The sequence below is a fragment of the Pan troglodytes genome, chromosome 6, assembly GCF_028858775.2.
Source record: "Pan troglodytes isolate AG18354 chromosome 6, NHGRI_mPanTro3-v2.0_pri, whole genome shotgun sequence".
Classification (NCBI taxonomy): Eukaryota; Metazoa; Chordata; class Mammalia; order Primates; family Hominidae; genus Pan; species Pan troglodytes.
In genome coordinates this window covers 84,579,143-84,607,046 of record NC_072404.2, presented here as the reverse complement: position 1 = coordinate 84,607,046, position 27,904 = coordinate 84,579,143, and the positions used below count along the sequence as shown (strand labels likewise).

The 27,904-nt window shown below is 56.2% G+C and overlaps 1 protein-coding gene across 4 annotated transcripts in view; it reads left to right on the top strand.

Moving 5' to 3' along the window:
* Positions 1–25,920, top strand: part of LOC100611433 (probable E3 ubiquitin-protein ligase DTX2) — a 39,704-nt gene extending 13,784 nt beyond the window's left edge. Inside the window, exons 4-11 of one of the 4 annotated variants that reach the window (XR_010158543.1) lie at positions 989–1,089; positions 6,199–6,339; positions 10,491–10,570; positions 12,348–12,506; positions 13,476–13,637; positions 14,406–14,495; positions 19,649–19,747; positions 25,788–25,920. Coding sequence is in view for 1 of the 4 variants with exons in the window: in XM_063814538.1 (XP_063670608.1) it covers positions 989–1,089; positions 6,199–6,339; positions 10,491–10,570; positions 12,348–12,506; positions 13,476–13,637; positions 14,406–14,462 (700 nt within the window). In the remaining 3 variants the exon portion in view is untranslated. The other 3 variants (XR_010158542.1, XR_010158544.1, XM_063814538.1) reach the window with 3 other exon arrangements.
* Positions 25,921–27,904: the final 1,984 nt, after the last annotated feature.

The window sequence follows — 27,904 nt, the reverse complement described above, 5'->3', positions numbered from 1 at the left end:
AGTTTTAGTAGAGATGGGATTTTGCCATCTTGGCCAGGCTGGTCTTGAACTCCTGACCTCGCGATCCACCCACCTTGGCCTCCCAAAGTGCTGAGATTATAGGCGTGAGCCACTGCACCCAGCCATTTTTTTTTTTTTTTTTTTTTGAGACGGAGTCTTGCTCTGTTGTCCAGGCTGGAGTGCAGTGGCACGGTCTCAGCAACCTCCACCTCCTGGGTTCAAGTGATTCTCCTGCCTCAGCCTACTGAATAGCTGGGACTACAGCTGTGTGCCAGCATGCCCAGCTAATTTTTTGTATTTTTAGTAGAGATGGGGTTTCACCGTGTTAGGATGGTATCAATCTCCTGACCTTGTGATCCACCTGCCTCGGCCTCCCAAACTGCTGGGATTTCAGGCGTGAGCCACCACGCCTGGCCTGAAAGCCTGCATTTTGATGACACTAGTGAGTGTAAAATATCTTTTTTTTCTTTTTATTTCCTTTATTCACAACAGGTATGAAATGATTGTTTTCAGAGTCTTTTTTTTTTTTTTTTTTTTGAGACAGGGTCTCACTCTGTCGCCCAGGCTGGACTGCAGTGATGTGGTCATGGCTCACTGCAGCCTCAACCTCCTGGGTTCAAGCCATCCTCCTGCTTCAGCCTCCCAAGTACAGGTGCGCACCACCACACTTGGCAGACTTTTAAAATTTTTTTTGGAGATGGAGTCTCACTATGTTGCCCAGGCTGGTCTCAAACTCCTGGCCTCAAGTGATCCTCCCACCTCATCCTCCCAAAGTGCTGGGATTACCGGTGTGAGCCACCACACCCCTCCTGAGTCTCTCTGAATTGCCCAGGAAAACAAAACCAAAGGCCTCCACACAGGCACCCAAGGAGCATAAAAGCGCGAAGGCGCCTCAGTGACTCCCACTTGGCCATGACACAGTGTTTCTCCAGCTCTCGTTTCCAATAAGTCAGCGGTGTGCAGTAAGCTCTGCTCTTTTCTCCCCCAGTGCCTCCCTCCCCAGCGGTCCCTCGAGCAGCCCGGGGAGCGTCCCTGCCACTGTGCCCATGCAGATGCCAAAGCCCAGCAGAGTCCAGCAGGCGCTCGCAGGTAGGTGCCTGCCCTCGGGCTGCAGAGCAGTCTGTGCCCTGCGGGACTTGGTGGGGAGGAAATTGTGATGTGGGGCCTTGTCACCCTCTGGATCCTCAGGGAGAGCCAAAGGGGCTCCCTGGGGGAGCAGTGCCTCTTTCTGGTGATGATGTCACCCCAGAGTGAGCCCAGGTGCCCCTCCTTTTGCTCTCTGGGGACGTGGGCCTGATGATGGTGGGCGCTCGGGTGCAGACCTTTTCACATCCTTTAACATTTTTGCATTGAATTGCATTATATTTAAATAGTCACTTTCCTGTCCTGAAATACTTTAAACATTTCCTTAAAGGGGCCCTCTGGGGAATTAATAGATCTATTTCGGCTGTAGTTACTCTTACATGTTGAATAAGAGGCACTTTTTGGGTCCAACCAGATCTTTTGCTGTACTAACCATACATCTTACATCTTGGAACTGTTTTGGGTTTGGTTTGGTTTTTTGTGAGACAAGAGTCTCGCTCTGTCACCCAGGCTGGAGTGCAGTGGCGCTAACCCAGCTCACTGAAGTCTTGAACTCCTGGGCTCAAGCAATCCTTTCACCTTAAGGATCCTTAAAAATACCTACTGCTGGCCCCCACACCCATTCTGTTTTAGCAGCCTGGCTAGCAGGGTTTTCAGAAGCTCCACAGGTGGCAGGATTTTTTTTCTTTTTTCTTTTTTTGAGATGGAGTCTCTCTCGCCCAGGCTGGAGTGCAGGGGTGGGATCTTGGCTCACTGCAACCTCTGCCTCCCAGGTTCAAGCAATTCTCCTGCCTCAGCCTCCCGAGTAGCTGGGATTACAGGTGCATGCCACCATGCCCGGGCAATTTTTGTATTTTTAGTAGAGATGGGGTTTCGCCATGTTGACCAGTCTGGTCTTGAACTCCTGACCTCAAGTGATCCATCCGCCTCGGCCTCCCAAAATGCTGGGATTACAGGCATGAGCCACCGTGCCTGGCCATTTTTTTTTTTCTTGTTATAAGAGACAGGATCTTGCTCTGTTCCCCAGGCTGGTGTGCAGTGGTGTAGTCATAGCTCACTGCAGCCTCCAACCCCTGGGCTGAAGCGATCCTTCTGCCTCAGCCTCCTAAGTAGCTGGGATTACAGACACATGCCACCATGCCAGGGAAGTTTTTTAATTTTTGTAGAGACAGGGTCTCACTATGTTGCCCAGGCTGGTCTTGAACTCCCAGGCTCAAGCCGTCTTCATGCCTTGGCCTCCCAAAGCGCTGGGATTCCAGTCATGAGCTGCCACGCCCAGCTGAGGTTATTTTCTAACTTCTGGAGATTGCGAGGTATGTAAGGAGGTGGATGGCGCCATCATTGTTCACAGGGTGATGTGGCGGAATTCAATAATGAGTTGGTGTTTTAGGGGAGTCGCTGTGGTAGTGGCTGAGAGGGGACAGGCCTGGAGGCAGGGCGGCTGGTGCAGAGCCTGACCTCAGACCTGGGGGCACCAGCCAAGTCCTGACCAGCTTCGAGGCAGTGGAGTGGAGGGGGAGGTTTGGCTTGAAACATTCAGAGGCATGAGCCGTCAGGCGGGGGGTTGTGAGGGGGGATTGGGGGTAGACTGAGGCCTGCTGGAGTGCAGCCAGTCACAACTGAGGAGCAGCCTGGGGCTTGGCGTGTGAATTCATTTCGTCCTTAAATCACTGAGGTGGAGGCTTTTGTTCCCATTTTCATTAGAGGAAACTGAGGCTCGGAGAATTTAAAAATTCTCTGCCAGCCCTTGGCAGAGCTGAGACACAGCCCCGGGCCTTCTTGCCTATGACGGTTCAGTGCTGCTGAGTCTAGGGGGAGGTTGGGAGGGGGTGATGGCTGTGGAGTGGCCGTTGGAGCTGTTCTGGGGCAGTGGGATTTGGCTGTGGGCCTCAGAAGAGCAGTCTTGGGTGGAATGGGGTGCCCCTGACCCCTCGTGGGAGCGTGTGTGCCACAGAGACCGTGGGCGGGACTGAAGAGAAAATGAAGGAGCAGCCAGAGAGGTGGGGGCAGGAGGGAGAGGAGCTGGAGTGGGGCAGGGGAGACAGAATGAGCAAGACACACTGGCCAGAAAGTCCCTGCCCACTGAAGTCACCGTGCGGCGCCGTAGGGAAATCACAGTGTACCGTGTGTGCATGTGCGGCCGTGGTGGCATTGGAGACAGGTTGTGGGTAAACAGACGGGGCCCCCACACGGTTCCTCATGGCCCAGCTCCTTCCAGCTCTGGGGCTCTCGCAAGCCTTCGTGGCCAGGCCTGACAGTGAGCGACCTCTGAGGCCATGACACAGATCTGAGTGCCCTGGGTGTGGAGTTAGCACCTGCCCCCTTCCTCTGCTCTTGAGGCTGAAGGTCCTGTCCAGGCTGTGTCCCAAATTGTCCATCCTGTTGTCTGTCCCCGTTGCTCTCAGAGCAATCCTGGAGCTAAAGCAGGTATTTTAACATCCATTTTACTTGTGGGGAAATAGATTCGGGAAGCTGGTTCAGGCCTAAGGAAATAGGAGAGCCTGGAGGCTGTGTAGACTCCTGCCTCCCCCAATTCAAGGCCCAGTGTTGGTACCTACTGGGGGAGCATTGTCTAGGGGAGCAGGGAATGAGAGGAGCCTGGCCAGCACCCCGGAGCCAGAGCTGGAGAGCAGTGTCCTGTCACTCTGCTGTGCTTGTGGGTTGAGGAATTATACCGTGCCCGGCTGCGGTGACGAGCGTTTGCGCACAGGGTTTTTGCAGGGAGGTTTATAACCAGGAGGTCATGCTTTGGAAGGACTGAGTGCTGGAGGCACTGCTTCCAGGTGACAGTGCCTCCAGGTGACAGCTCCCCTGGCTGTGGCATAGCCCAGTCCCTCTATCGGGTGGGGGCAGGGACTGTGAGGCTGGGGCAGGGTCTCCACCCCTCACCTGGTCACAGCAGCAGTCCATCCACAGCTCACACTGCTGCCTGGGGCAAGGATGGGTGTCAGCAGCCTGCCCAGGACTGCTCAGCTGGTGAGGGCTGGCACTGGGCTCGAACCCAGGCTGGGGAGGTCAGAGCGCACAGAGGAGAGGCTTGGATCTCAGCCCTGGCCCTGGGTGTCAGAAGGAGGGGTGTCTGCAAATTGGAAGTGAGAATCAGTGAGTGGGGGCTTCACTCTTCAGGGCTCTGACAGCGGGAATCCTCCCAGATGGGTGGAGAAAAAGGCTGTGGCCCCCCGAGTTATTCAGGTGATTTGAGGGCTGTCAGGAGTTTGGGGGGTTGTCCCTAGCCCTCCTCCTCTCCAGGCTTCTGGGTTGAAACTTGTGTGTTTGTGACTTGAATTCAGGGGAGTGGGTCCTGCATTGAAAAGGACACGTGTGTCACTCATGCGGCCTCCTGGGGGCTGGTGGTGGCCCAAGGATGTCTTCATTCCTCAGCAAACACAGAGGGCTGCAGGTTTCCCAGGGATCAGGCACTGCCCCAGCGGGGTGCTGGAGATGCAGCTATGGGTGGGACCTCATGGAACTCGTGCTGAGGGAAGACAGTCCATAGAAACAGAGGGGAGTGCAAAGCAGGAGTCCAGCAGGGTGGGGCGGGAGGCTTGGAGGGACAGGCCCCGTCAGGCAGTGTTCAGGGAAGGCCTGCCCGCCGAGGCAGTGTTGCCAGAGAACCCTGGGTAGGGAGACGTGTCCTGGCCTTTGGTCCTCCCAGACGACGTGGGCAGCGCAGAGGCACCAGGTTCTCTTGAGGAAAACTGCACCTGTCCCTGTCCTCTCCCATCTCTCTGCCACCCGCGCCCGCTTGTCCTTCTCTCCACCCGACATTCAGTTCCCACAGGAACCGCATTTGAGCCCAGGAACAAGCTTGGGATGTTGGGGGCATTTAGCTCCTGGGCTCAAACCTCTGTCCTGGGATGCACGCTTTGGTGTCTCCTGCTGAGCGGCCACTGCAACTCACCCTGCCCACCTCGGCTCTGCTGCCCAGGCTGGTGGCTGGTCTCCGCTTCTGTCCCCACAGCCAGGCACATGTGCCGGGTTGAGAAGCTTTGTTCTTCTAGTGGGGGCGCAGTGGCTGGCCTGGCCTGGCCTTCACCCCTGAGTCACGCCATCTGTTCCTGGATGGGGAGTGGGGTCCAGGAGGACTGGGATCTCTACCAACTCCCCCGGCAGCCGGCTGTGCCCAGCTCCTGAGCCAGGTTCTGCAGACCCTGGAAGCCACCTTAAGGGATGGCTAAGAAGCTCTGGGCTTCCCCTTTCTCTGGAGAGGAGGTGCTTTTGACCTAACTGACCGATGACAGGGAGGACCGGGGAGCTGGCACTATGGAAAGTGGGGTAGGCCGAGGGTGTGGCAGGAACGGGTTCGTCCAAGAGGACACGCTGTGTCCCAGGAAGCGCTGGGTCATCAGGGAGCACGAAGGAAGCAGTGTCAGAGGAGAGTCCCCCAGGGCAAGTGTGGGGTGCCCTGCAGGCATCCGGCAGTGGTGAGCTCTGGAAAGAGTGGCCGGTCTGTCCCAGCATAGCTGCTGGCCACAGGCCCACCCTTGCCCGAGGGCGCCAGAGCCACAGCCTGGGGCTTTGCTGCAGCCCAGCCCTCACAGTATGGGGATGCTGCAGTGTGGGAGCAGGCCCAGGGGCCGCGTTCCTGCCCGCCTACCCCAGCGCTGTCGCTGAAGGCCGTGGCACCCAGATCAGCCAGGAGGGGCATGGAGCACACACAGCGCCCAGTGGAGGCTGGAGGCCTAGTAACTCCAAGCCAGGAGGGCCCAGGGCCTCCTGGGGAAGCTGAGCCCTTGGAGCCAGCCCCACCCAGGAGACCCCATGCCCTGGGCGGCTTCCTGGAGTGGCGTCCTCCGCCCTCTGCTCTCCTGAAGTCACGGGTCCTGCCCCGGTGCCCACCTGCACACTGAGGGCACGGGCTTGTCTGTTGCTCCTATAGAAACCCGTGGGCTCTGGGGCCAGGGCTACCATGAGCCAGGCTGCCCCACCCTCTGATTCCTGGCCTGGGTAGTCCTGGAAGCCCCCAGAGGCCACATTCCCCAGGGAGACCTGTGCGTCCCCGTGGCCATTGATGGTGTCACATCCTTGGCCTGAGCAGGGTTTGTTGGCGTCACATGCTGAATGAGTCTTCTAATGTCTCTCCCTCTCTGCGTGTCTGCTCTCACACCCGTGCAGGCATGACGAGTGTTCTGATGTCAGCCCTTGGACTCCCCATGTGTCTTAGCCGCGCACCCCAGCCCACCAGCCCTCCCGCCTCCCGTCTGGCTTCCAAAAGTCACGGCTCAGTTAAGAGATTGAGGAAAATGTCCGTGAAAGGTAATTCCTGTTCCCAAAAGCTCTCTGGCCTTTGCTAAGCCTCCTTCCAGCCTCGCTGCCTCCGACTCTTCTGCACAGACCCTCTTCCTTCTCTCTGCTCCCTGACTCCTGGGGGAAGGGGCTCAGTGGCCCTTCTCCCTGCCCCCACTCGGCAGCAGAGGCGGCCCCTGGAAGCTGACTTTCCACCGCAGCCCCAGAGTTCAGCTCCTCTCCTCCAGTCACAGCTGGCATGAGGGGGCTTGTTCTTGAGGACTTTGTGATTTTTGTAAGCAACAAGTTGTGGGTGAGAGGCGGCGCCCGGCTCAGGATGCGGGGACAACCGTCCCTTCCGCCGGGGCCAGCACGTGTCTCGGGAAAGGCCCCCAGACAGCAGCCCAGGTCTGCTGCCCAGGTCTGCTGCCCTGACCCCCAGCCCTGTGTGGCCGCCACGTGGGCTGCTTGAGAGGGGTCCCTCGGTGACCCCTGCCCTGCTCGTTGCATGGCCACAGAAGAAGGGGCTTTAGGACCACAGCAGGTCCAGGGAGTTACAGCAAGACCTGCTTGGAGCAGCCTGTGATGGTCAAGTTCTGAACCTTTCCCAAGCGGGTGCTGGCCCTGCTTCCACCCCTGGGCTGTGGAAGTGTGGACTGTGGCCAGTCCAGACGCTCTTGAGTGGGCGTGGTGGCAGGCAGGGAGGGTGGCCGTGGCCCTGCTGGCCCTCAGTGTCTGTGTCATCTCAGCAGGTCCTCTCAGAGCCTCCACTTAGCAGAGGGGCTTGGCGAGGTCTAGGAAATACTCGAAGCACCTGGCATGCGGCAAGGGTGGCTTCCGATTGTGTCTGACCTCCGGCCCACAGGCGAGGAGGTGGGCTCAGGGAGGGGTGGGCCTCGAGCTCCTGCCCCCAGCCCAGGGCTCTGCACGCCCTGCCCTTCCCCTGCCCTGCGGGAGGAGCCAGACTCATTGGCAGCCCGGGCTGGCAACCTTCTGTGGCACTCGTGTTTACCTGGGAAGGACATGCTCTTGGTGCGTCACCTGGCTGGCCCCTTCTGAGACACGTGGCTAATGGAAAGCTCCCTTCTGTTCTGAAAAGCTGCAAGGGCTGGGGTGGGTGGGCGGGGGTGGGATGCTGTGCCCGGCCTCACCAGGGCTGGGCAGAGGCGAGGCCCAGGGTCACCCGGAGATGGCTCTGTAGTTGGCAGGCTTTTCCAAAGGAAAAGGCTCCCCTCAGCCAGAGTAGGGCATTCCAGCCACACGGAGGGTGACCCTGAGCTGGGGGCCATCGTTCTGGTCTGACGTTCTCGCCACCGTGACAGGATTTGGGTTTGGGCAGTCTGTATGGGTGTGTGGAGGTGTGGGGGTGTGTGAGGTGTGTGGAGGTGGGTGTGTGTGGTGTGTGGAGGTGTGGGGTGTGTGGGATGTGTAGAGGTGAGGGTGTGGGGTGTGTGGAGGTGAGGGTGTGTGGGGTGTGTGGAGGTGTGAGGTGTGTGGAGGGGTGAGGTGTGTAGGGTGTGTAGAAGTGTGTGGGGTGTGTGAGGTGTGGGGGTGTGAGGTCTGTGGAGGTGTGGGGTGTGTGGAGCTGTGTGTGGTGTGTGGAGGTGTGGGGTGTGTGGAGGTGTGGGGTGTGTGGAGGTGTGGGGTGTGTGGAGGTGTGGGGTGTGTGGAGCTGTGTGTGGTGTATGGAGGTGTAGGGTGTGAGGAGGTGTGGGGTGTGTGAAGGTGTGGGGTGTGTGGAGGTGTGGGGTGTGTGGAGGTGTGGGGTGTGTGGAGGTGTGGGGTGTGTGGAGCTGTGTGTGGTGTGGAGGTGTGTGGAGGTGGGTGTGTGGAGGTGTGGGGTGTGTGGAGCTGTGTGGGGTGTATGGAGGTGTAGGGTGTGAGGAGGTGTGGGGTGTGTGGAGGTGTGGGGTGTGTGGAGGTGTGGGGTGTGTGGAGGTGTGGGGTGTGTGGAGGTGTGGGATGTGTGGGGTGTGGAGATGTGTGGGGTGTGTGGTGTGTGGAGGTGTGGAGTGTGGGGTCTGTGAAGGTGTGAGGTGTGTGTGGTGTGGGAGTTGTGTGGGGATGTGTGGGGTGTGTGTGTGGAGGTTGGCGTGTGGAGATGTGTGGTATGTGGAGGTGTGGGGGATGTGTGGGGTGTTTAGGGGTGAGGGTGTGTGGGGTGTGTGGAGGTGTGGGGTGTGGAGATGTGTGGGGTATGGAGGTGTGAGGTGTGTGGAGGGGTGAGGTGTGCAGGCTGTGTAGAAGTGTGTGAGGTGTGGGGGGTGTGACGTGTGTGGAGGTGTGGGGTTGTGGGTGGAGTTGTGTGGGGTGTGTGGGGGTGTGTGGAGGTGTGGGGGGGTAGGTGGAGTTGGGTGTGTGTGGGGGCTGTGGGTGTGGATTGGGGTATGTGGTGTGTGTGTAGGTGTGGTGTCTGTAGGTGTGGGGGGTGTGGGTGGAGTTGGGGGTGTGTGTGGAGTGTGTGGCGGTGGGGGTGTGGGTGGAGTTGTGTGTGTGTGGGGTGTGTGTGGATTGGGGTGTGTGGTGTGTGTGTAGGTGTGGTGTCTAGGTGGGGGTGTGGGTGGAGTTGGGTGTGTGGGGGTGTGTGGGTGGATTGGGGTGTGTGGTGTGTGTGTGGTGTGTGTGTAGGTGTGGTGTCTAGGTGTGGGGGGTGTGGGTGGAGTTGGGTGTGTGTGTGGGGGGTGTGGATGTGGATTGGGGTGTGTGGTGTGTGTAGGAGTGGTGTCTGTAGGTGTGGGGGGTGTGGGTGGAGGTGTGGGGTGTGTGGGGTGTGGGTGTGTGGTGTGTGTGTAGGTGTGTCTGTAGGTGTGGGGGGTGTGGGTGGAGGTGGGTGTGTGTGGGGTGTGGGTATGTGGTGTGTGTGTAGGTGTGGTGTCTGTAGGTGTGGGGGTGTGGGTGGAGGTGTGGGGGGTGTGGATGGGGGTTGGGGGGTGTGGTCTTGCCAGCAGTTTCCCTCCAGGTCACAGCAGCCATGCCATCACAGCAATTCCAGCTTGGTTACATATTCGTCTTTCCCGTTTGAGATCGGGGAACCGAGGCTCAGAGGTGGCATGATTCGTTCACAGCAAGAGAACTAGAATTAAACAAACCGTGCCGACTCCAGCCTCCGCCCCACCACGCCACCTCCCTGCCAAACTGTCCCCTCCCTGGCCCTTTTTGGTGTAAAGGGAGTTCAGCAGGTGCAGTTGTGAGCCCTCAGGCTTAGAATTCTCTGCAGCCCCTGAAGGCCGTGAGCTTGGATTCAAACCAGAGCCCCGTCTGGTCCTGGAGTCTGGGACGACCGCAGCCCCACCATGACCTTGGGGTGGAGCCCCTGTCAGGAGCGCCTCCACGGGTGGCACTGGGCTCCCCGTCCCTCTTTCACCCCCGCACGGGCTTGGCTGCCGGCTTCTGTGGTTCTGCTACTCCCACTACCTAGAGAACGCCCCGGGCCGCGCCAATCCTCACCAGCTCGGGGAGCTGCTTGTCCGTAGGAGAGGCTTTACTGGATGTGGGGTTCAGTGTTTATGGAGATGCAGCCCTTCTCCCTCCAGCTTCGTGCACGTGTGCACAGACAGCGAGTGAGGCCGTCAGGGTGGGCTCCTGCCACGTCTTGGCCCCTCCCCAGATTCGCCGGATTTAGGAGCTAGTCTGCACGTGACAGACCTTCCCAGTCAGTGGCAGGCGTTTCCCGGGACAGTGTCTGTGTGGCGGTCGGCGTGTGTGCAGCTGCCTGTACATGCTGGACCCCAGACTCCCTTGTCCCTGCGATGTTCATGCCAGGGTAATGTAAGTTGAATCAAATCGTGCTGCCACAACGCCCCCTGGAGTAGTTGGTGCCCGAAGCGGCTGTCTGACTTCCGCGCAGCCTCAGAAGCGCCGGGGTCGGTTTCCTCACTCAATGTGCGCGGGGATGCGGCTCCCAGGAGAATGTGCTGCTGTTTCTGCTCTTCTGCATCCTCCATGGCTCCTGGGGCTGAGCCGGGTCCGCGGACGGTGGGACTGGGGAAGGCTTTGCCCGACGGAGCTCGGGGCTCTGTGCCTGGCGCTGAGCTCTCCCGTCCCGCACACTGGCCTCCCTGTCTGGGCCCCTCTCGCATTTCCTCCTGACAGCTTAGACCTCTCCCTTGCCTTCCTCGCTCTCTGGCCTCCTCTCCAGCCTGTGCTCCTCAGGACGCTGCTTATGTACTTCTCTCTTCTAGGAGCGACCCCGAAGCCAGAGCCAGAGCCAGAGCAGGTCATAAAAAACTACACGGAAGAGCTGAAAGTGCCCCCAGATGAGGTTTGTGTCTTGGGACCTTGGCTGCCTTTGTTTCTGTTTGGAAACAACTCCACATGGAAAGGACATCCGCCCCATCTTGCTTGAAGGGTGCTTCCCAGGTGCCTCTGGGTGCCAGGGCCTTCCTCCAGCCCCTTTGGTTTCATCTCCCAGTCTCCCGAGACCCACATCGTTATGGTCTGAGCTTTGCACTTAAGGAGCTGTGGTCCTGAGCAAAGCCCCTCCTCTCCCGGCCCTGGCCTCTCCATAGCCTGATGGCCATCCTGGGAGCAGGAATTCCAGAGACAAGGGATGGGCCAGCCTGCCCCACTCTCCACCTTGCGGATGCTGGTGTAGAAGTGAGGTGGCCTCGTCCAGGTGGCTGTCCTGCCCCCCGGCTATTGGGAGAGCTGGTCAAGTTTCTTATAATTTTTTTATTCTTAAAGACTGGTGCACACTGTCGCCCAGGCTCAGTGCAGTGGCGTGATCACAGCTCACTGCAGCCCTGTCCTCCTGACCTCCTGTAATGAACAGGACCAATCAGACTCCTGTTGCGCTTCCATAGAACCTGAACCTCTGCTGAGCCACGTTTTGGGGGCTGCAGCACCACTTTCCCCTGATTTTAGCTGGGAGCCTGGGAGATACTGTTGGGGGAGGGGGTGGGTGAACGGCCGGGAGTACCAGTACCCAGAGATCTTCAGATACTTGGGGGCGGGTGGAAGGCCAGGAGCCCCAGTACCCAGGGACTCTTCACTTGTCTCTTTCTCCAGTCTGTTGAGTCCATGAGAAAAATCTGGTAAGTAAAGGTTTGGAAAGGAGCCTGAACGTCCTCCTCATGTGTCCCACCCCTTCCACAAGCCCTTGCCACATTCCCACCTGCCCAGCGCTCAGCTCTGTCTCGGCCCTGGTGTCCATCTGGTGTGACTGGGCCATTTCACCCCAGGCTCCTCCTCTCCAAGCTGCCGTCTGCACAGCCAGCACGCAGCTTGGATCATGGGAGCACTCCCTGCCTGGAACCCCCAGCAGGACCCCCAACTCACACACAACCCCAAGCCCCTGAGTGTGGCAGCCAGACCCCCGAGGGCGCACCTCTCCCTGATCCTGTCTCATCTCCTGCTCCCAGCCCACCCCCTGCCAGCTTTAGTGCCCATGCGCTGGCTCCTCGTTCAGAACGTCCTCCTCCCTCTTCCGGGTGCCCACTCTGTGCTTGTCCATCTGGCAATTCCTGTCTCCCTTGTAAGACCCCACTCCGAGGGCCTCCCCCAGGATCCTGCCCTGTCCATCCTCTCCATTTGGTGGCTTCTGCTGTCATGTCGAGCCTGTGCTGCTGGTAAGCCCTTCAAGGGCACAGGTCCCGGTGACTCACCTGTGTCTCCAGCCTGTGGAATGGACTTTTTTTTTTTTTTTTCTGAGACGGAGTCTCGCTCTGTCGCCCAGGCTGGAGTGCAGTGGCACAATCTCAGCTCTGCAACCTCTGCCCCCTGAGTTCAAGCGATTCTCTTGCCTCAGCCTCCCGAGTAGCTGGGATTATAGGCGCCTGCCAACACGCCCAGCTAATTTTTGTATTCTTAGTAGAGATGGGGTTTTCCCGTGTTGGCCAGGCTGGCCTCAAATTCCTGACCTCAAGTGATCAGCCTCCCAGAGTGCTGGGATTACAGGCCTGAGCCACTGCGCCTGGCCTCGGAATTGACTTTGACTGCACTTCCAGCATTTCAGCACATGAAAGCCTCTTTTTCCAAGACTGGCCCACGTCAGCCCAGCCCACTGTTGGCAAGCATGACCCGTGTTTGGTCTCCTCCAGGACTGCATCATCTGCATGGAGAAGCTGTCCGCAGCGCCTGGATACAGCGATGTGACTGACAGCAAGGCAATCGGGCCCCTGGCTGTGGGCCGCCTCACCAAGTGCAGCCACGCCTTCCACCTGCTGTGCCTCCTGGCCATGTACTGCAACGGCAATAAGGTGCCCCCACTGGCCCGGGGCGGAGGCGGGTGGCCCGCCCCCACAGTCCTGAGCTGTCCCCTGCAGGGGCGGGAGGGTTCCGGGTGTGGCTGTAGGAATGGGCCTCTGCAAAAGATGGTGCTGGGCGTGGGGCCAGCTTGAAGACCTTTCTAAAGGTCTGGCCGGCTCTCCTAGGCCTGCCCTACTCTTCTAGGTCTGCCCCACACTTTAGAAAGGAGGACCAGGGCGGCTGGTTCCCTCCACCCCTCCAGCCAGGCCTGAGAAGATTCTGGGCTTCTCTGAGCCTCAGGGCACCGCCTCCCCCTCGGCCACTTGTAAGCACCGCAGGCACTGTCTCCCTTCTTCCTTACAGCATCCCTGTGCAGTCAGCACAGTGCTCATGAGGGAGAGGCTCAGAGCAGGGGCTGTGCCCACGGTCACCCCACTGGGAGGTGGGAGCCAGGCCTTGAGGCAGGGCTGATCCTGGGCCCCACGGTAGCCTACACATGAAGAGCCGCGCCCAGACCGACCCCCAGCTGCTCTCCCTGCATCGGCCTTCAGGCGGGATGGGCAGAGTTTAGAGGCTTAGAGAACCGAGTCATGTGGCGCATCGGAGCCTGACTCGGCCTTCCCTAGTGACTGCCGTCCTGGGCAGCCAGGGCCCAGCTCCGCAGATCAGACGCTGCAAGGCTGTCTATCCGACTGCAAATGCGATTCACCCGTGGAGATTTCTGCTCAGGATCCGAGTTTTCCCACTCGCCACCTGTCTCCTGATAGCATGTCCCTTAACGAAAATGGCATGAGTTGCTGGTGCAAAACAAAGCTTTCCAGGGAAGCTGTTGGAAGCCAGTTTCCGGGCAGGAGGCTGCCAGCAACTCCCTGGGATGGTGGCCAGCCCATTCCCGGGGCCCTTTACCATCTGACGGTGGAGGTGACGGTTTTGGGTGTTCTCAGACTGCCAGCTCAGTGGGTTGCGTCTGCCTCTCTCAGGATGGAAGTCTGCAGTGTCCCTCCTGCAAAACCATCTATGGAGAGAAGATGGGGACCCAGCCCCAGGGAAAGATGGAGGTATTACGGTTCCAGATGTCGCTCCCCGGCCACAAGGACTGCGGGACCATCCTCATAGTTTACAGCATTCCCCATGGCATCCAGGTGAGGGGCCTTCTTGAGTCCCCCACTCCTGGCCACTCCTCTTCCCACCCCACCCACGTCCCAGCAGTCTGCCCCTGGATCAAGGCTGAGGATGCCCATGTGGCCAAGCTCAGGCCCCCAGGTCCCCTAAGGCCAGGGCCATGGAGGGCCGGGAATGGGGAGGCAGTGCCGGGGCTTAGGGCAAGCTCTTAGGGCTGTGGCAGCAAAAGGCTGGCCCTCCACTCTTTCCTGAACCAAGGAAGCCTTCCTAGAGGAGGAGCCATCTTAGCTGGACTTGTTCTGGGCAGAAGGGCAGGCAGTTCAGTGGGAGGAACCCTGCGGAGGGGCTGGAGAAGCGGGGCCACAGCAGGGTGTGCGTCGAGGAACCTTGGGTTGGGAGTGGCAGGGCCAGGCGTGTGGGTGTCAGGAGCCCAGGCACAAGGCCCCAGAGTCCCAGAGGAGACTCAGACAGGCCCTAGCCCTTTCGGTCTCCTGTCTTGAGTCAGGGTGGATCGTAGGGCCTGGGGCAGGGTGGGAAGATAACGGGGCAGCAGGCAGCGGGCACTGGCTGCCAGCCAAGGTCCACCTGTGGTGGATGGAGGCATCTTTTTGTCTTGTTGAACCATGAGCCTTTCCCCTGGTTTCCCTCCACTTCTCCACAGCTCAGAGGGAAATTCAGGAACATTTGGGGTTGGCATCTCGGAGCGGGGGAGGAGCTGGAGCTGTGCAGGGGTCTGTCCCTGTGCGGGCTCTCGGAGCACCCTATCCTGGTGTCTGTTCCTCCCGCAGGGCCCTGAGCACCCCAATCCCGGAAAGCCGTTCACTGCCAGAGGGTTTCCCCGCTAGTGCTACCTTCCAGACAACGCCCAGGGCCGCAAGGTGAGTGCCACCATGCGCCCCGGGGGTGGACGGGGCCCTGACCAGGCGGCAGGAGGCCAGGCGCCACACTGGACTCTGCTTCTGCAGTGGAGGGTAGAGGCTGAGGCCGGGCCGAGTGTCTGCTGCTCTTTTCTGGGGACCTGCTGTAGGTACAGGGAGGGCAGCCTGGAGCTCACATAGCCTCGAGGGAGGAGAGGCCATCACCTTCCAGCACCCTGCTGGGTGGGGTCAGGAGCTCCTGAGAGTCAGAGTGTGACAGGCAGGGACCGGGGGCTGTGTTAGACCAGGTGACCACGGAAGGCTGGAGCAGTGGTGTCTGCACTGGGACATGAATAGGGACTTTGTGGCTGCAGCCAGACCCAAGGGGCTGGGGGCCCTGCTGGAGTGATTCAATCCTGGCGCCCGCCCCCCTCCGATTGGGAGAGGCAGCCCCAGGGACCCCCACACCCATATCCGTGGCTCACCTTTTGTCCCCCGTGGCCACAGAGCTGGTGCCCTACACACCACAGATAACAGCTTGGGACCTGGAAGGGAAGGTCACAGCCACCACCTTCTCCCTGGAGTAGCCGCGCTGTGTCTTGGATGGCTGCAGAGAAGGTTGGGGACGAGCCTTCCAGGAAGGCAGGATAGCTGGCGAGGAGGGTGGGAGCCCGTGGTGTGGGTGTGAAGACAGGGCTGCCCCCCAGGCCAGCACCAGGGGTGCCTTGGGTGCTTCTCCTTGAAAGGATTCTGAGGATGAGGATAGGAGAAAATATTTTCAAATTGCATACCTGATAAGGATCTAGTATCCAGAATATATAAAGAACCCATAGAACTCAGCAATAGGCCGGGTGGAGTGGCTTATGCCTGTAATCCCAGCACTTTGTGAGGCCGAGGTGGGTGGATCACCTGAGGTCAGGAGTTCGAGACCAGCCTGGCCAACGTGGTGAAACCTCCTCTACTAAAAATACAAAAATTAGCTGGGCGTGGTGGTGTGCACCTACAATTCCAGCTAACTTGGGAGGCTGAGGCAGGAGAATTGCTTGAACCCAGAAGGCAGAGGTTGCAGTGAGCCGAGATCACGCCACTGTACTCCAGCCTGGCGACAGAGCAAGACTCCGTCTCAAAAAATATATATAAAAACAAAACCATGAGATGCCACACTACACCCATTACGATGGCTATACTAAAACAAAAAGCAGTGTTGGAGAGGATGTCGAGAAATGGGACCCTCATCCACTGCTACTGGGAATGTAAAATGCAGCCACTTTGGCAAACAGAACCTCAAAAAGCAGCATTAGCATATGACCACAGTTCCACTCCTAGGTACATTCTCAAGAGAATTGAAAATGTGCCCACAGAAGCCTGCGCACAGATGCTCATGGCAGCATTATTTACAGTAGCCCCACAGTGGAAAAAACCAAATTCTGCATCCACGGATGAATGAAAGTGTGATACGTTCACAGGATGGAATATTACTCAACTGTGAAAAGGAATGAAGCAATCACAGTCGAGGAGGAACCTTGAAAAAGTAACAAAAGCCAGACACAAAAGGTCACATGTTGTGTGACTGCATCCTATGAAATGTCCATTATGGGCAAAACCATGGAAACAAGAAGTAGCTTAGTTGTTACTGGGGACAGGGGAGAATGGAGAGTTACCATTTAATGGGTGTAGTGTTTCGTTTTGGAGAAGTAAGAAGGTTCTGGAATTGGTGATGGTTGCACAACCTTGTTGATATACTAAAAGCTGTTGGGCACTGTGGCTCATGCCTGTAATCTGGGCACTTTGGGAGGCTGAGGCAGGAGGATCCCTTGAGCCAGGAGTTCAAGACCAGGCTGGGCAACACAGTGAGACCCTGTCTCTACAAGAAATATATTTTTATTATATTTTTTTGAGACAGAGTCTCACTCTGTCATCCACGCTGTAGTGCAGTGGTGCGATCTCAGCTCACTGCAACCTCCGCCTCCCGGGTTCAAGTCATTCTCCTGCCTCAGCCTCCCGAGTACTTGGGATTACAAGCACGTTCCACCACACCCGGCTAATTTTTGTAATTTTAGTCGAGACGGGGTTTCACCATGTTCGCCAGGCTGGTCTCGAACTCATGACCTCAAGTGACCTGCCCACCTCGGCCTCCCAAAGTGCTGGGATTACCGCCATAAGTCACTACACCCAGCCTCAAAAACTATATTTTTAAAAATTAGCAGCTGGGCACAGTGGCTCATGCCTGTAATCCCAGCACTTTGGGAGGCCGAGGCAGGTAGATCACGAGGTCAGCTGTTTGAGACCAGCCTGGCCAAGATGGTGAAACCTCATCTCTACTAAAAATACAAAAATTAGCTGGGCATGGTGGTGGGTGCCTGTAGTCCCAGCTACTAGGGAGGCTGAGGCAGAAGAATTGCTTGAACCCAGGAGGTGGAGGTTGCAGTGAGCAGAGATCACGCCATTGCACTCCAGCCTGGGCGACAGGGTGAGACTCCATGTCTCAAAAAAAAAAAAAAAAAAAAATAGCCAGGCACGGTGGCTCACGCCTGTAACCCCAATACTTTAGGAGGCCAAGGCAGGAGATTTGCTTGATCCTCCCAGGAGTTAGAGATCAGCCTGGGCAACATAGCAAGATCCTGTTTCTATAAAAAATACATTTAAAAAAATTGGCCAGCCGGGCGCAGTGGCTCACACCTGCAATCCCAGCGCTTTGGGAGGCTGAGGTGGGTGGATCACCTGAGGTCAGGAGTTCGAGACCAGCCTCGCCAACGTGGAGAAACCCTGTCTCTACTAAAAGTACAAAATTAGACAGGTGTGGTGGCACATGCCTGTAATCCCAGCTACTCAGGAGGCTGAGGCAGGAGAATCACTTGAACCCAGGAGGTGGAGGTTGCGGTGAGCCAAGATCGAGCCATTGTACTCCAGCCTGGGCAACAAGAGTGAGAACTCCGTTTCAAAAAAAACAAACAAAAAATTGGCGGGTGTGCCAGGCACGGTGGCACACGCCTGTAATCCCAGCACTTTGGGAGGCCAAGGCGGGTGGATCACTTAAGATCAGGAATTTGAGACCAGCCAAGCCAACGTGGTGAAACCCCATCCCTACTAAAAATACAAAAATTAGCTGGGCGTGGGGCATGTGCCTGTAATCCCAGCTACTTGGGAGGCTGAGGCAGGAGAATCGCTTGAACCCAGGAGGCGGAGGTTGCAGTGAGCCCAGATCACGCCACTGCACTCCAGCCCGGACGACAAAGGAGACTCCATCTTAAAAAAAAATTAATTAAATAAATTTTAAAAATTAGCCGGAGCATGGTGGTGTGTGCCTGTGGTTCCAGCTACTGGGAAGGCTGAGGTGGGAGGATTAACTGAACCTGGGAGTTTGAGGCTCCAGTTAGCTGTGAACTGACCTCCCTGGGTGACATATATATATTTAAGCCACTGAGCTGTGAAGGTTGTGAAGGTATGTGAGTTATGTCTTGAAAAATACACACATAGTGAGCGCCAAATCCCGGGAGTAGTGTTTAAGTGGCGGGCTTGTCAGCTGTCAAGGGCTCTGCAGCCCTTTCTCTGAATCCAAGTTGTTCTTCCTGTGGACAGGGAACCGAGGCTGCGAACTGGGAGGATGTGGCCTCGTGGGGGGCAGGGCCAGCGTGCTGTGATGGGGATGGGGCTGGGCAGGTTGGGGCTGCCTGCTACTCCCCACTCCTGACTCTGGGTGGGGACAGAAGGCAGAGGGAGGCTCCTGGCACCTGGGGCACAGGAATCTCAGGCATGTGGTCCTGAGCCTGTTTCCAAAAGCCAGACCCTCCTCCCCAGGGCGGAGAGACTGGGAGGGGCCCCAATCCAGGCTCCGGGATGGCCTGGCTGGCATCTGGGGTTCCAGTGGCCCCTCTCCCTTGGCCCTGGCAGTGGGGCTGGATACTGGCCTGCCTCCCACCAGAGTCCCCCCAGCTCCTCCCTGCTGTGGGCTGGCCTGGGAGGAAGGGGGTGGGGTGCACTTACATTTGCAGGTCTTTCCAGCCCCTGGGGCAGCCTGATTAACCAGCTTCTCCAGGGCCAAGCTGTTGGGGGTGGGGTGCAGCCCGAAGCAGCCAGACCAGCCCCTGAGCCTCCCGGGTGCTGGCGGCTGTCATGGGGCTACCCTGGGGGCAGCCTCACCTAGGGCTGCAGATGCTCCTCCTGGCGTTGAACTGTCTCCGGCCCAGCCTGAGCCTGGGTGAGTGGGGGTCCCGGATGGACGCGTCCAGTCAGACCCAAGGGGCTGGGGGCCCTGCTGGAGTGATTGGACCCTGGGCGCCCGCCCCCCTCCGATTGGGAGAGGTAGCCCCAGGGACCCCCACGCCCGTCTCCGTGGCTCACCTTTTGTCCCCCGTGGCCACAGAGCTGGTGCCCTACACACCACAGATAACAGCTTGGGACCTGGAAGGGAAGGTCACAGCCACCACCTTCTCCCTGGAGCAGCTGCGCTGTGTCTTCCATGGGCTTGCCAGCGCCAGCGATACCGTCTGGCTCGTGGTGGCCTTCAGCAATGGTGCAGGGACTGCTGTGGGGCCTGGGTGAGGGTGACGGCTGAGGAGAGTGGTGGGCCCTAGGAGCCCCTCACCAGCAAGCGCCTTCAATGATTGAGCCCCTGTGGGGGCCTTTGGGAGAGTAGGTGTGGATGAATTGGGCTTTATCTAAAGGGGTAATATGTGTATTGAAAAATACACACGTAGTGAACACCAAATCCCGGGAGTAGTGCAAGTGGTGGGTTTGTCAGCTGTCAAGGGCTCTGCAACCCTTTCCCTGAACCCAAGTAGTTCTTCCTTTGGACAGGGAACCGAGGCTGCGACCTGGGAGGATGTGGCCTCCTGTAGGGGCAGGGCCGGTGCACTGCGATGGGGCTGGGGCTGGGGCTGGGCAGGTTGGGACTGCCCGCTGCTCCCCACTCCTGGCTCTGGGTGGGGACAAAAGGCCAGAGGGAAGCTCCCCTTCAGGAGTAACAAAGTCGACTGGGTCTGGACTATCTCTGGGGGCCCTGAGGGAGGAGGTGGCATGGGGGGTCAGGGCTGGAGACTGGGCGAACACAGAACCCCCACTCATAAGGACAAAGCTGCTTTCTCCCCTCCCACCTCCATCTGTTCTCTCATCCTGCAGCCTCCAGGGGCTTCCAGAACCCAGAGACACTGGCTGACATTCCGGCCTCCCCACAGCTGCTGACCGATGGCCACTACATGACGCTGCCCCTGTCTCTGGACCAGCTGCCCTGTGACGACCCCATGGCGGGCAGCGGAGGCACCCCCGTGCTGCAGGTGGGCCATGACCACGGCTGCCACTAGCAGCCCTTCTGCAACGCGCCCCTCCCTGGCCCTGGACCCTATCGGTGGGTGGTCCCCACCGGAGCCCTGGGACTGGGGCTGTGCTTGGGGTGGAGGCATTGCTGGGACCAGGGATGCTCTCTCTAGCATCTTTCCAGGGAGGGGTCCCCCGGCCCCGGTCCTCCCCTTTGCAAGCCCGGGCTCCTTCCACTGTAGAGTCAGCAACAGTGCTCACCCCCGCTGGGGCCGGGCAAGGCCCAGGAGGAGCGGGTGGGCACCTTGGGGAGGCGGGATCTTAGTCAAGGTGGGAGGGGGCAGCTTCCTCAAAGTCTAGGCCCCTGTCCCCCACCACGGGCAGATCTGGCAGGAAACTCGGGGGCCGAGTTCAGACCCAGTCTAGTCGGTATTAGGCAGGGAGCAGGAGAGGTGGCTCCCACCCACTCTTACAGATGAGGAAACTGAGGCACAGGAGGTCAAGTGGCCTGCCAACATCGGGGTGGAGCCGGGATGGGGAAGCAGGCAGTGTGTCCAGGTCAGGACTGTCCGGACACAGGAGGAGGCGGGGTGACCTCAGGAAGACCAGGCCCAGGGGAAGCCGGGAAGGCAGGGCGTGGTGAGGCTGGAACAGCACCCCGCTCCGCCCAGCCCCCTTCTGCCCTCTCACCCACTCTCCAGGTCCACCCTCTGCCCTCCCCGCTGCCTCACCCTGGCTCAGCCTTCCAGCTCCATGCCCCGCCCCATCCCCCGCAGCCACTCTTTTCAGTGCCAACCTGCCAGGTCCTTCCCCACTTCCCAGGCCTTGCAGAGCTCCCAGCCCTGCAAAGACACAAACCGAGCCCCTCTGCGGGGCTCCTGGTGCCCTGGGTCCTCAGGCTGCTGGTGATTGAGCCCCCTGCCCCCCGGCTACTGCTGCCCCTCCTGGAGGCCTGTGACCCCTGCCCCATGTGCCCTGCTAAGCCACCTTCACCTGGTCTTTTGGCTTGTGACATTTAGGAACCAGGGCCCCTAAACCAGCATCCCCGGCCCAGGTCTGGTGTCTGGAGAGCAGTTGCTCAGGGGGATGAGGGGTGGTGGCACAGGCCAAGTGGCTGGAGACATCTGAGGGGATTCTCAGAGCAGGGCCAGGCCATGGGCTGCTGCTCTTGATGGGCACCCCCACTCCACATCCATGGGAGGGCCCCAGAGGAGCTGCCTGGGGCTTGGCCCTGCCCAGGGTGGTCCCGGCCTCTGAAGCTCTCCCCTCCTCCCCCACCACCTCCCATCCCCAGGGTGAAGTGAGACCCTGTCTTGAACGAACAGGCCAGGCGCAGTGGCTCACACCTGTAATCCCAGGACTTTGGGAGGCTGAGGTGGGCAGATCACTTAAGGTCAGGAGTTAGAGACCAGCCTGGCCAATGTGGCAAAACGCTGTCTCTACCAAAAATACAAAAATTAGCAGGGCATGGTGGTGGGGGCCTGTAATCCCAGCTACTTGGGAGGCTGAAGCAGGAGAATCACTTGAACCCAGAAGGTGGAGGTTGCAGTGAGCCGAGATCTTGCCACTGCCCTCCAGTTTGGGTGACAGAGCAAGACTCCGTCTCCAAAACAAAACAAAACACACAAACAAACAAAAAAAAAAACCCACCACGGTGGAGCCCAGGTCCCTCTGCCTGGAACTGAGAGAGAGTTAACAGACGGGCTTGGTGTCTCATGCCTGTAATCCCAACTTTGGGAGGCCAGGGCAGGCGGATCACTTGAGGTCAGGGGTTTGAGAGCAGCCTGGCCAACATGGTGAAACCCTGTCTCTGCTAAAAATACAAAAATTAGCCTGGTGTGGTGGTGGGTGCCTGTAATCCCAGCTACTTGGCAGGCTGAGGCAGGAGAATCACTTGAACCTGGGAAACGGAGGTTGCAGTGAGCCGAGATCGTGCCACTGCACTCCAGCTTGGACGACAGAGCGAGACTCCAACTCAAAAAAAAAAAAAAAAAAGACAGAGTTAAAAGACCACCTCCCTGTCAGTGACCCTTCAGCAGAGACTGTCTCACGCTGTCCTATCCAGACCCAAGACAGTTGGCTAGGGGCCCGGCCCCGGAGAGGTATGACAGGGAGAAGGAGGGGGCCGTTGGTGTTTGCTGTGTGAAAAGATGAATTAATCCTCCCCGGGTTCAAGGACCAGCTAGGAACAGGATTGCCACGGCTTTTTTTTTTTTTTTTTTAACGTGGAGTCTCACTCTGTTGCCCAGGCTGGAGTGCTGTGGCGCGATCTCTGCTCACCGCAACCTCCACTTCCCAGGTTAAAGTGATTCTCGAGCCTTGGTCTCCTGAGTCGCTGGGATCACAGGTGCCTGCCACCACACCCAGCTAATTTTTGTACTTTCAATAGAGATGGGGTTTCGCCATGTTGGCCACAGGCTTTTGCATGTCCTGGGGCCCTTCTGTGTTTGTTCTTACTGTGACAATCCGTGCTGATGCCAGGCGCAGCGCCAGGGACTTCCCATGCGAGTCTGCAGCTGCCCCTCCCTTCTGCACAGCCTCTCTGAGCCCACTGAGGAGCTGCCGTCACCCTCAGGAGCCGCCTGGAACTTGAGTTTGGAAACACCCTCTAAACAGATCTTGGAACCTAGGGTGTAAAGACTGAATCATAGTCCAGGAGCCGAGGGGAGGCTACTGGCCCCCACTGAGAGCCAAGGGGGCTTCCTAGGGGTTCTTTCTTTCTTTTCTTTTTCTTTTTTTTTTTTTTTTGAGACCGAGTTTTGCTCTTGTTGCCCAGGCTGGAGTGCAACAGTGCGATCTCAGGTCACTGCAACCTCTGCCTCCTGGGTTCAAGCAATTCTACTGCCTCAGCCTCTGGAGTAGCTGGGATTACAGGCGCCTGCCACTACACCCGGCTAATTTTTGTATTTTTAGTAGAGATGAAATTTCACCATGTTAGCCAGGCTGGTCTCGAACTCCTGACCTCAGGTGATCCATCTGCCTTGCCCTCCCAAAGTGCTGGGATTACAGGTATGAGCCACCACGGCTGGTCCCTGGGGTTATTTCTGAGCTGACTCTTTTTTTCTTTTCTTTTCTTTTCCTTTCTTTTGAGATGGAATCTTGCTCTGTTGCCCAGGCTGGAGTGCAGTGGCATGATCTTGGCTCACTGCAACCTCCACCTCCCGGGTTCAAGTGATTCTCCTGCCTGAGCCTCCCAAGTAGCTGGGATTACAGGTGCCTGCCATCATGCCTGGCTAATTTTTTTGTATTTTTAGTAGAGACAGGATTTCACCATGTTGGCCAGGCTGGTCTTAAATTCCTGAGTTCAACAGATCCTCCCACCTCAGCCTCCCAAAGTGCTGGGATTACAGGTGACAGCCACCATGCCCGGCCTTGAGCTGAATTTTGAAGGGCAAATGGAAGAAGGAGGCCGAGGCAGGAGGATCTCTTGAGCCTAAGAGTTCAAGACCAGCCTGGGCAACACAGCAAGACCCCATCTCTAAAAAGTTTTTTTAAAAAGAGGGAAGAAGGAGAGAGAGCTACTCAGAGAGACCAGGGGTGTATACGGTCCTGTTCTGCAGTGGCACCCATGGTGGCCAGGGGGTGGTAGCAGGGATTGTGGGCTGGGAAGAACCAGATCTGAACCAGGGCAGACAAAGAGGATTGGAGAGGAAGAGTTGCATTCCAGAAATATGCAGGAGGTGGCCGCAGGAATTGGGAGATAAGGCAGAGGGAAGAGGCCATGCCCAGTTTCTGACGTGGCCTGGGCGTGAATGCAAAAATTGGGGTCTTCTGTGCTTTGCAAGTGAGTGCACCACCACAGTTTGCTTTACGGCAAGGCCCCAGGAAAAGGGGTTCTGGGGATGTCATCTCAACGGCAGGTGTGTTCCACAAGAACATTAATACATCGTTAATATTTTTGAAAGACAAGACTGGGCATGGTGGCTCACACCTGTAATCCCAGCACTTTGGGTGGCTGAGGCAAGTGGATCACTTGAGCTCAGGAGTTTGAGACCAGCCTGGGCACCATGGCAAAACCCCGTGTCTACTAAAAATACAAAAAATAGCCAGATGCGGTGGCTCGTGCCTGTAGTCCCAGCTACTCGGGAGGCTGAGGCAGGAGAATCGCTTGAATCTGGGAGGCAGAGGTTGTAGTGAGCCGAGATCACACCACTGCACTCCAGCCTGGGCAACACAGCGAGACTCCATCTGAAGAAAAAAAAAAAAAGAAGAAGAACCCAAGGGAGGGGGCACTGCCCAGCACAGGCACAGTCCCATCAGGCCCTGGGGAGCCATGCCAGGGCGTTCTGCCCAGCACAGTCACACCTAAAAGGGTCCTCAGCCGAACCCCATCCCCTTGAATACCAGCTCGTGACGGCTTTGAGCAGAACATGTCACGGGAACGGCATTGTGCAGAACTTTTTATTAAATGGCATTTAAAATATTCCCCAGGACTGTGTAGTTGGGGAAACACCACAAAATCCATTGGCCCGGAACATAATGGCTCAATGGTTTGAAACAAATGCATTGTTAAAAAGGAAAAACTGTTGCGGGGTAATGACTTGCAGATGACTCAGCAGGCCAAACATCAAAGGAATTCGGATGGCAGCAGGTGGGCACAGGCAGCCAGGAAGCACCCCTCCCTCGCTCTCACTTCCAGAGATCGCTTTACCTCCCTGGAGTGTCTAAGCCACCCATTTCTCTCCATCATCCCTGCAATCCCCAAGCAAGAGCCACCTTGGTCTCCTGCTGGGATGTCCGTGGCTCCTCTCTAGCTGAACTCTCCATGTCCACTCCTGCCCGTCGCCCATTCCCCTCTCAGTATCCAGAGGGACCAGGTTCTTTGTTCTTTGTTTTTTTTTAAGATAGAGTCTCACTCTGTTGCCTAGGCTGGAGTGCAGTGGTGTGATCTCGGCTCACTGCAACCTCCAGCTTCAGGTTCAAACGATTCTCCTGCCTCAGCCTCCCAGGTAGCTGAGACTATAAACGTGCGCCACCGTGCCTGGCTAATTTTTTTGTATTTTTAGTAGACGGGGTTTCACCATGTTGACCAGGCTGGTCTCAAACTCCTGAGGTCGGGTGATCCACCCACCTCGGCCTCCCAAAGTGCTGGGATTACAGGTGTGAGCCACTGCACCCAGCCAGGACCAGGTTCTAAACCTGATCACATCGCACCTCTGCTCCCAACATTCAGGAACTTCACACTGCAAGAACAGAATCTAGGTTCAGACAGGTGTGGCGGCTCACATCTGTAATCCCAGCACTTTGGGAGGCCAAGGCAGGCGGATCACTTGAGGTCAGGAGTTCGAGACCAGCCTGGCCAGCATGGTGAAACGCCATCTCTACTAAAAATACAAAAATTAGCCAGGCATGGTGATGGGTGCCTGTAATTTCAGCTACTTGGGAGGCTGAGGCAGGAGAATTGCTTGAACCCGGGAGGCGGAGGTTGCAGTGAGCTGAGATCACACCACTGCACTCCAGCCTGGACGACAGAGCGAGGCTCTGTCTCAAAAAAAGCAAAACAAAATAAAACATACCAACATCTAATCTCTATAAAATATTTTTAGAAGTTATCCAGGTGGACCGGGTGCAGTGGCTCATGCCTGTAATCCCAGCACTTTGGGAGGCCGAGGTGGGTGGATCACTTGAGGTCGGGAGTTCAAGACCAGCCTGCTCGACGTGGTGAAACCCCATCTCTACTAAAAAAAAATACAAAAATTAGCCGATTACAGGCATGAGCCACCCCACCAGGCCATGCTTTCAGTTTTCAAGAAAGAAGACACCATTGTTGCCAAAGATTTTGGTAATTTGAGAGATACAATGTATGTTTTCTCCAAGTGGATCCTAGGTAGTAAGGATCTGTTGAATTTGAAGTATCTATCCAGAAGTATTTTGGGTACATGTTTAAGGATTGTAAAACTGTGTTTCTATTTCTGGATATAATAAATGTATTTGTTAATATAATAAATGAACAGATTAGACCCATAAACTATTTACAGTGTTGAGTCATTTCCCACAGTTAAAATCAGGATGAAAATATGTAGCTGAATACTTGCTTTGTTTCTTGTAACATTTCTTTAGTACAGAACCTGCTAAGGCCATCAAACCTATTGATCGGAAGTCAGTCCATCAGATTTGCTCTGGGCCAGTGGTACTGAGTCTAAGCACTGCAGTGAAGGAGTTAGTAGAAAACAGTCTGGATGCTGGTGCCACTAACATTGGTAAGTTTGGGAGAGTTTTAAGCCACAAGAAATGATTAGTGTGTGTTGTTGCAGTCAAGAAACATTTGTTATTGAAATAAGAGTATCAAGTGTTGATGTAGTAATAAATTATTATTTTTAAGTTAAAGTTAGCACCTATTATGTGCCTAGTACTTAGCTAGGTAGTAATAATAATAACAACAGCTTTTATTGTGTTCTTATGGTGTGCCAGGCAGGTGTTATGCTAAGAATTGCACAGAAATATCTCATTTAATTTGCAGAATAGCTGGGCGTGGTGTTTCACGCCTGTAATCCTAGCCCTTTGAGAGGCCAAGGTGGGGGGATTGCTTGAGGCCAGAGTTCAAGACCAACCTGGCCAACATGGTGAGACTTCATCTCTATTAAGAAAATAAAGCAGGCCGGGTGTGGTGGCTCACACCTGTAATCCCAGCACTTTGGGAGGCCAAGGTGGGTGGATACCTGAGGTCAGCAGTTTGAGACCAGCCTGTCCAAAATGGTGAAACTCTGTCTCTACTAAAAATATAAAAATTAGCCGGACCTGGTGGCAGAAGCCTGTAATCCCAGCTACTTGGGAGGCTGAGGCGTGAGAATTGCTTGAACCCAGGAGGCAGAGGTTGCAGTGAGCCGAGATCGTGCCACTGCACACCAGCCTGGGACAGAGCAAGACTCCGTCTCAATAAAATAGGCGTGGAGTAGTGGCTCACATCTATAATCCCAGCACTTTGGGAGGCAGAGCAGGGCTGATCATTTGAGGTCAGGAGTTCAAGACCAGCCTAACCAACATGGTAAAACGCTGTCTCTACTAAAAATACAAAAATTAGCCAGATGTGATGGTGCATGGCTGTAGTCTCAGCTCCTCGGGAGGCTGAGGGAGGAGAATTGCTTGAACCTCGGAGGTGGAGGTTGCAGTGAGCCAAGATCAGATCATGCCACTGCATTCCAGCCTCGGTGACAAGAGCAAAACTCCATCTCAAGAAAAAACAAGAAAAAAAAAAGAAAATAACACAATAAAAGAAACCTAAAAAATTGTTAATCAGCTGAGTAACTTTATGAGATAGAACTTATTATCTTCATTTTACAGATGAGGAAATTAAGGAACAGGAAATTTCCTTTTTTTGAGATTATAAAGCTAATAAAATAGGATCCAGGAAGTCTGATTCCAGAACCAGTTGTCTTTTTTTTTTTTTTTTTTTTTTTTGAGATGGAGTTTCGCTCTTGTTGCCCAGGCTATAGTGCAACGGTACGATCTCGGCTCACCGCAACCTCCGCCTCCCGGGTTCAAGCAATTCTGCCTCAGCCTTACGAGCAGCTGGGATTACAGGCATGCACCACCACACCTGGCTAATTTTGTATTTTTAGTAGAGACAGGGTTTCTCCACGTTGGTCAGGCTAGTCTGGAACTCCTGACCTCAGGTGATCTGCTCACTTTGGCCTCCCAAAGTGCTGGAATTACAGGCATGAACAACCGCGCCTGCCCCCCTTTCTCCTTACTGGGTATGTTAAAATTATTTCTTTCAAAAGAAAAGGCTGGTCAAAGTGCAACGGTGTTAACCACTAATTGATCACAACCAGTTACAGATTTTTTTGTTCCTTCTCCACTCCAACTGCTTCATTTGACTAGCCTATGGACAAAAAAAAAAAAAAAGAGGTAAGAAAAAGCTAAACTATTTAATCTGGGCTAGTAAATGGCCAGAAAGGGCTTTATAAAAATGAAATATACAAAATGATACTCGTACGTTTAACTAAAGGTATAGTTATGACTCTTCAATGTGCATATGTTATAAATAATATCAATATAAAAGCTTATAGCATGGGTCCATTTTTTTTTTTTTTTTCTTTTTGAGACGGAGTCTCACTGTCTCCCAGGCTGGAGTGCAGTGGCGCGATCTCGGCTCCCTGCAAGCTGCGCCCCCCGGGTTCATGCCATTCTAGCATGGGTCCATTTTTAATAAATACATAAATATTTAAACTTTCTAG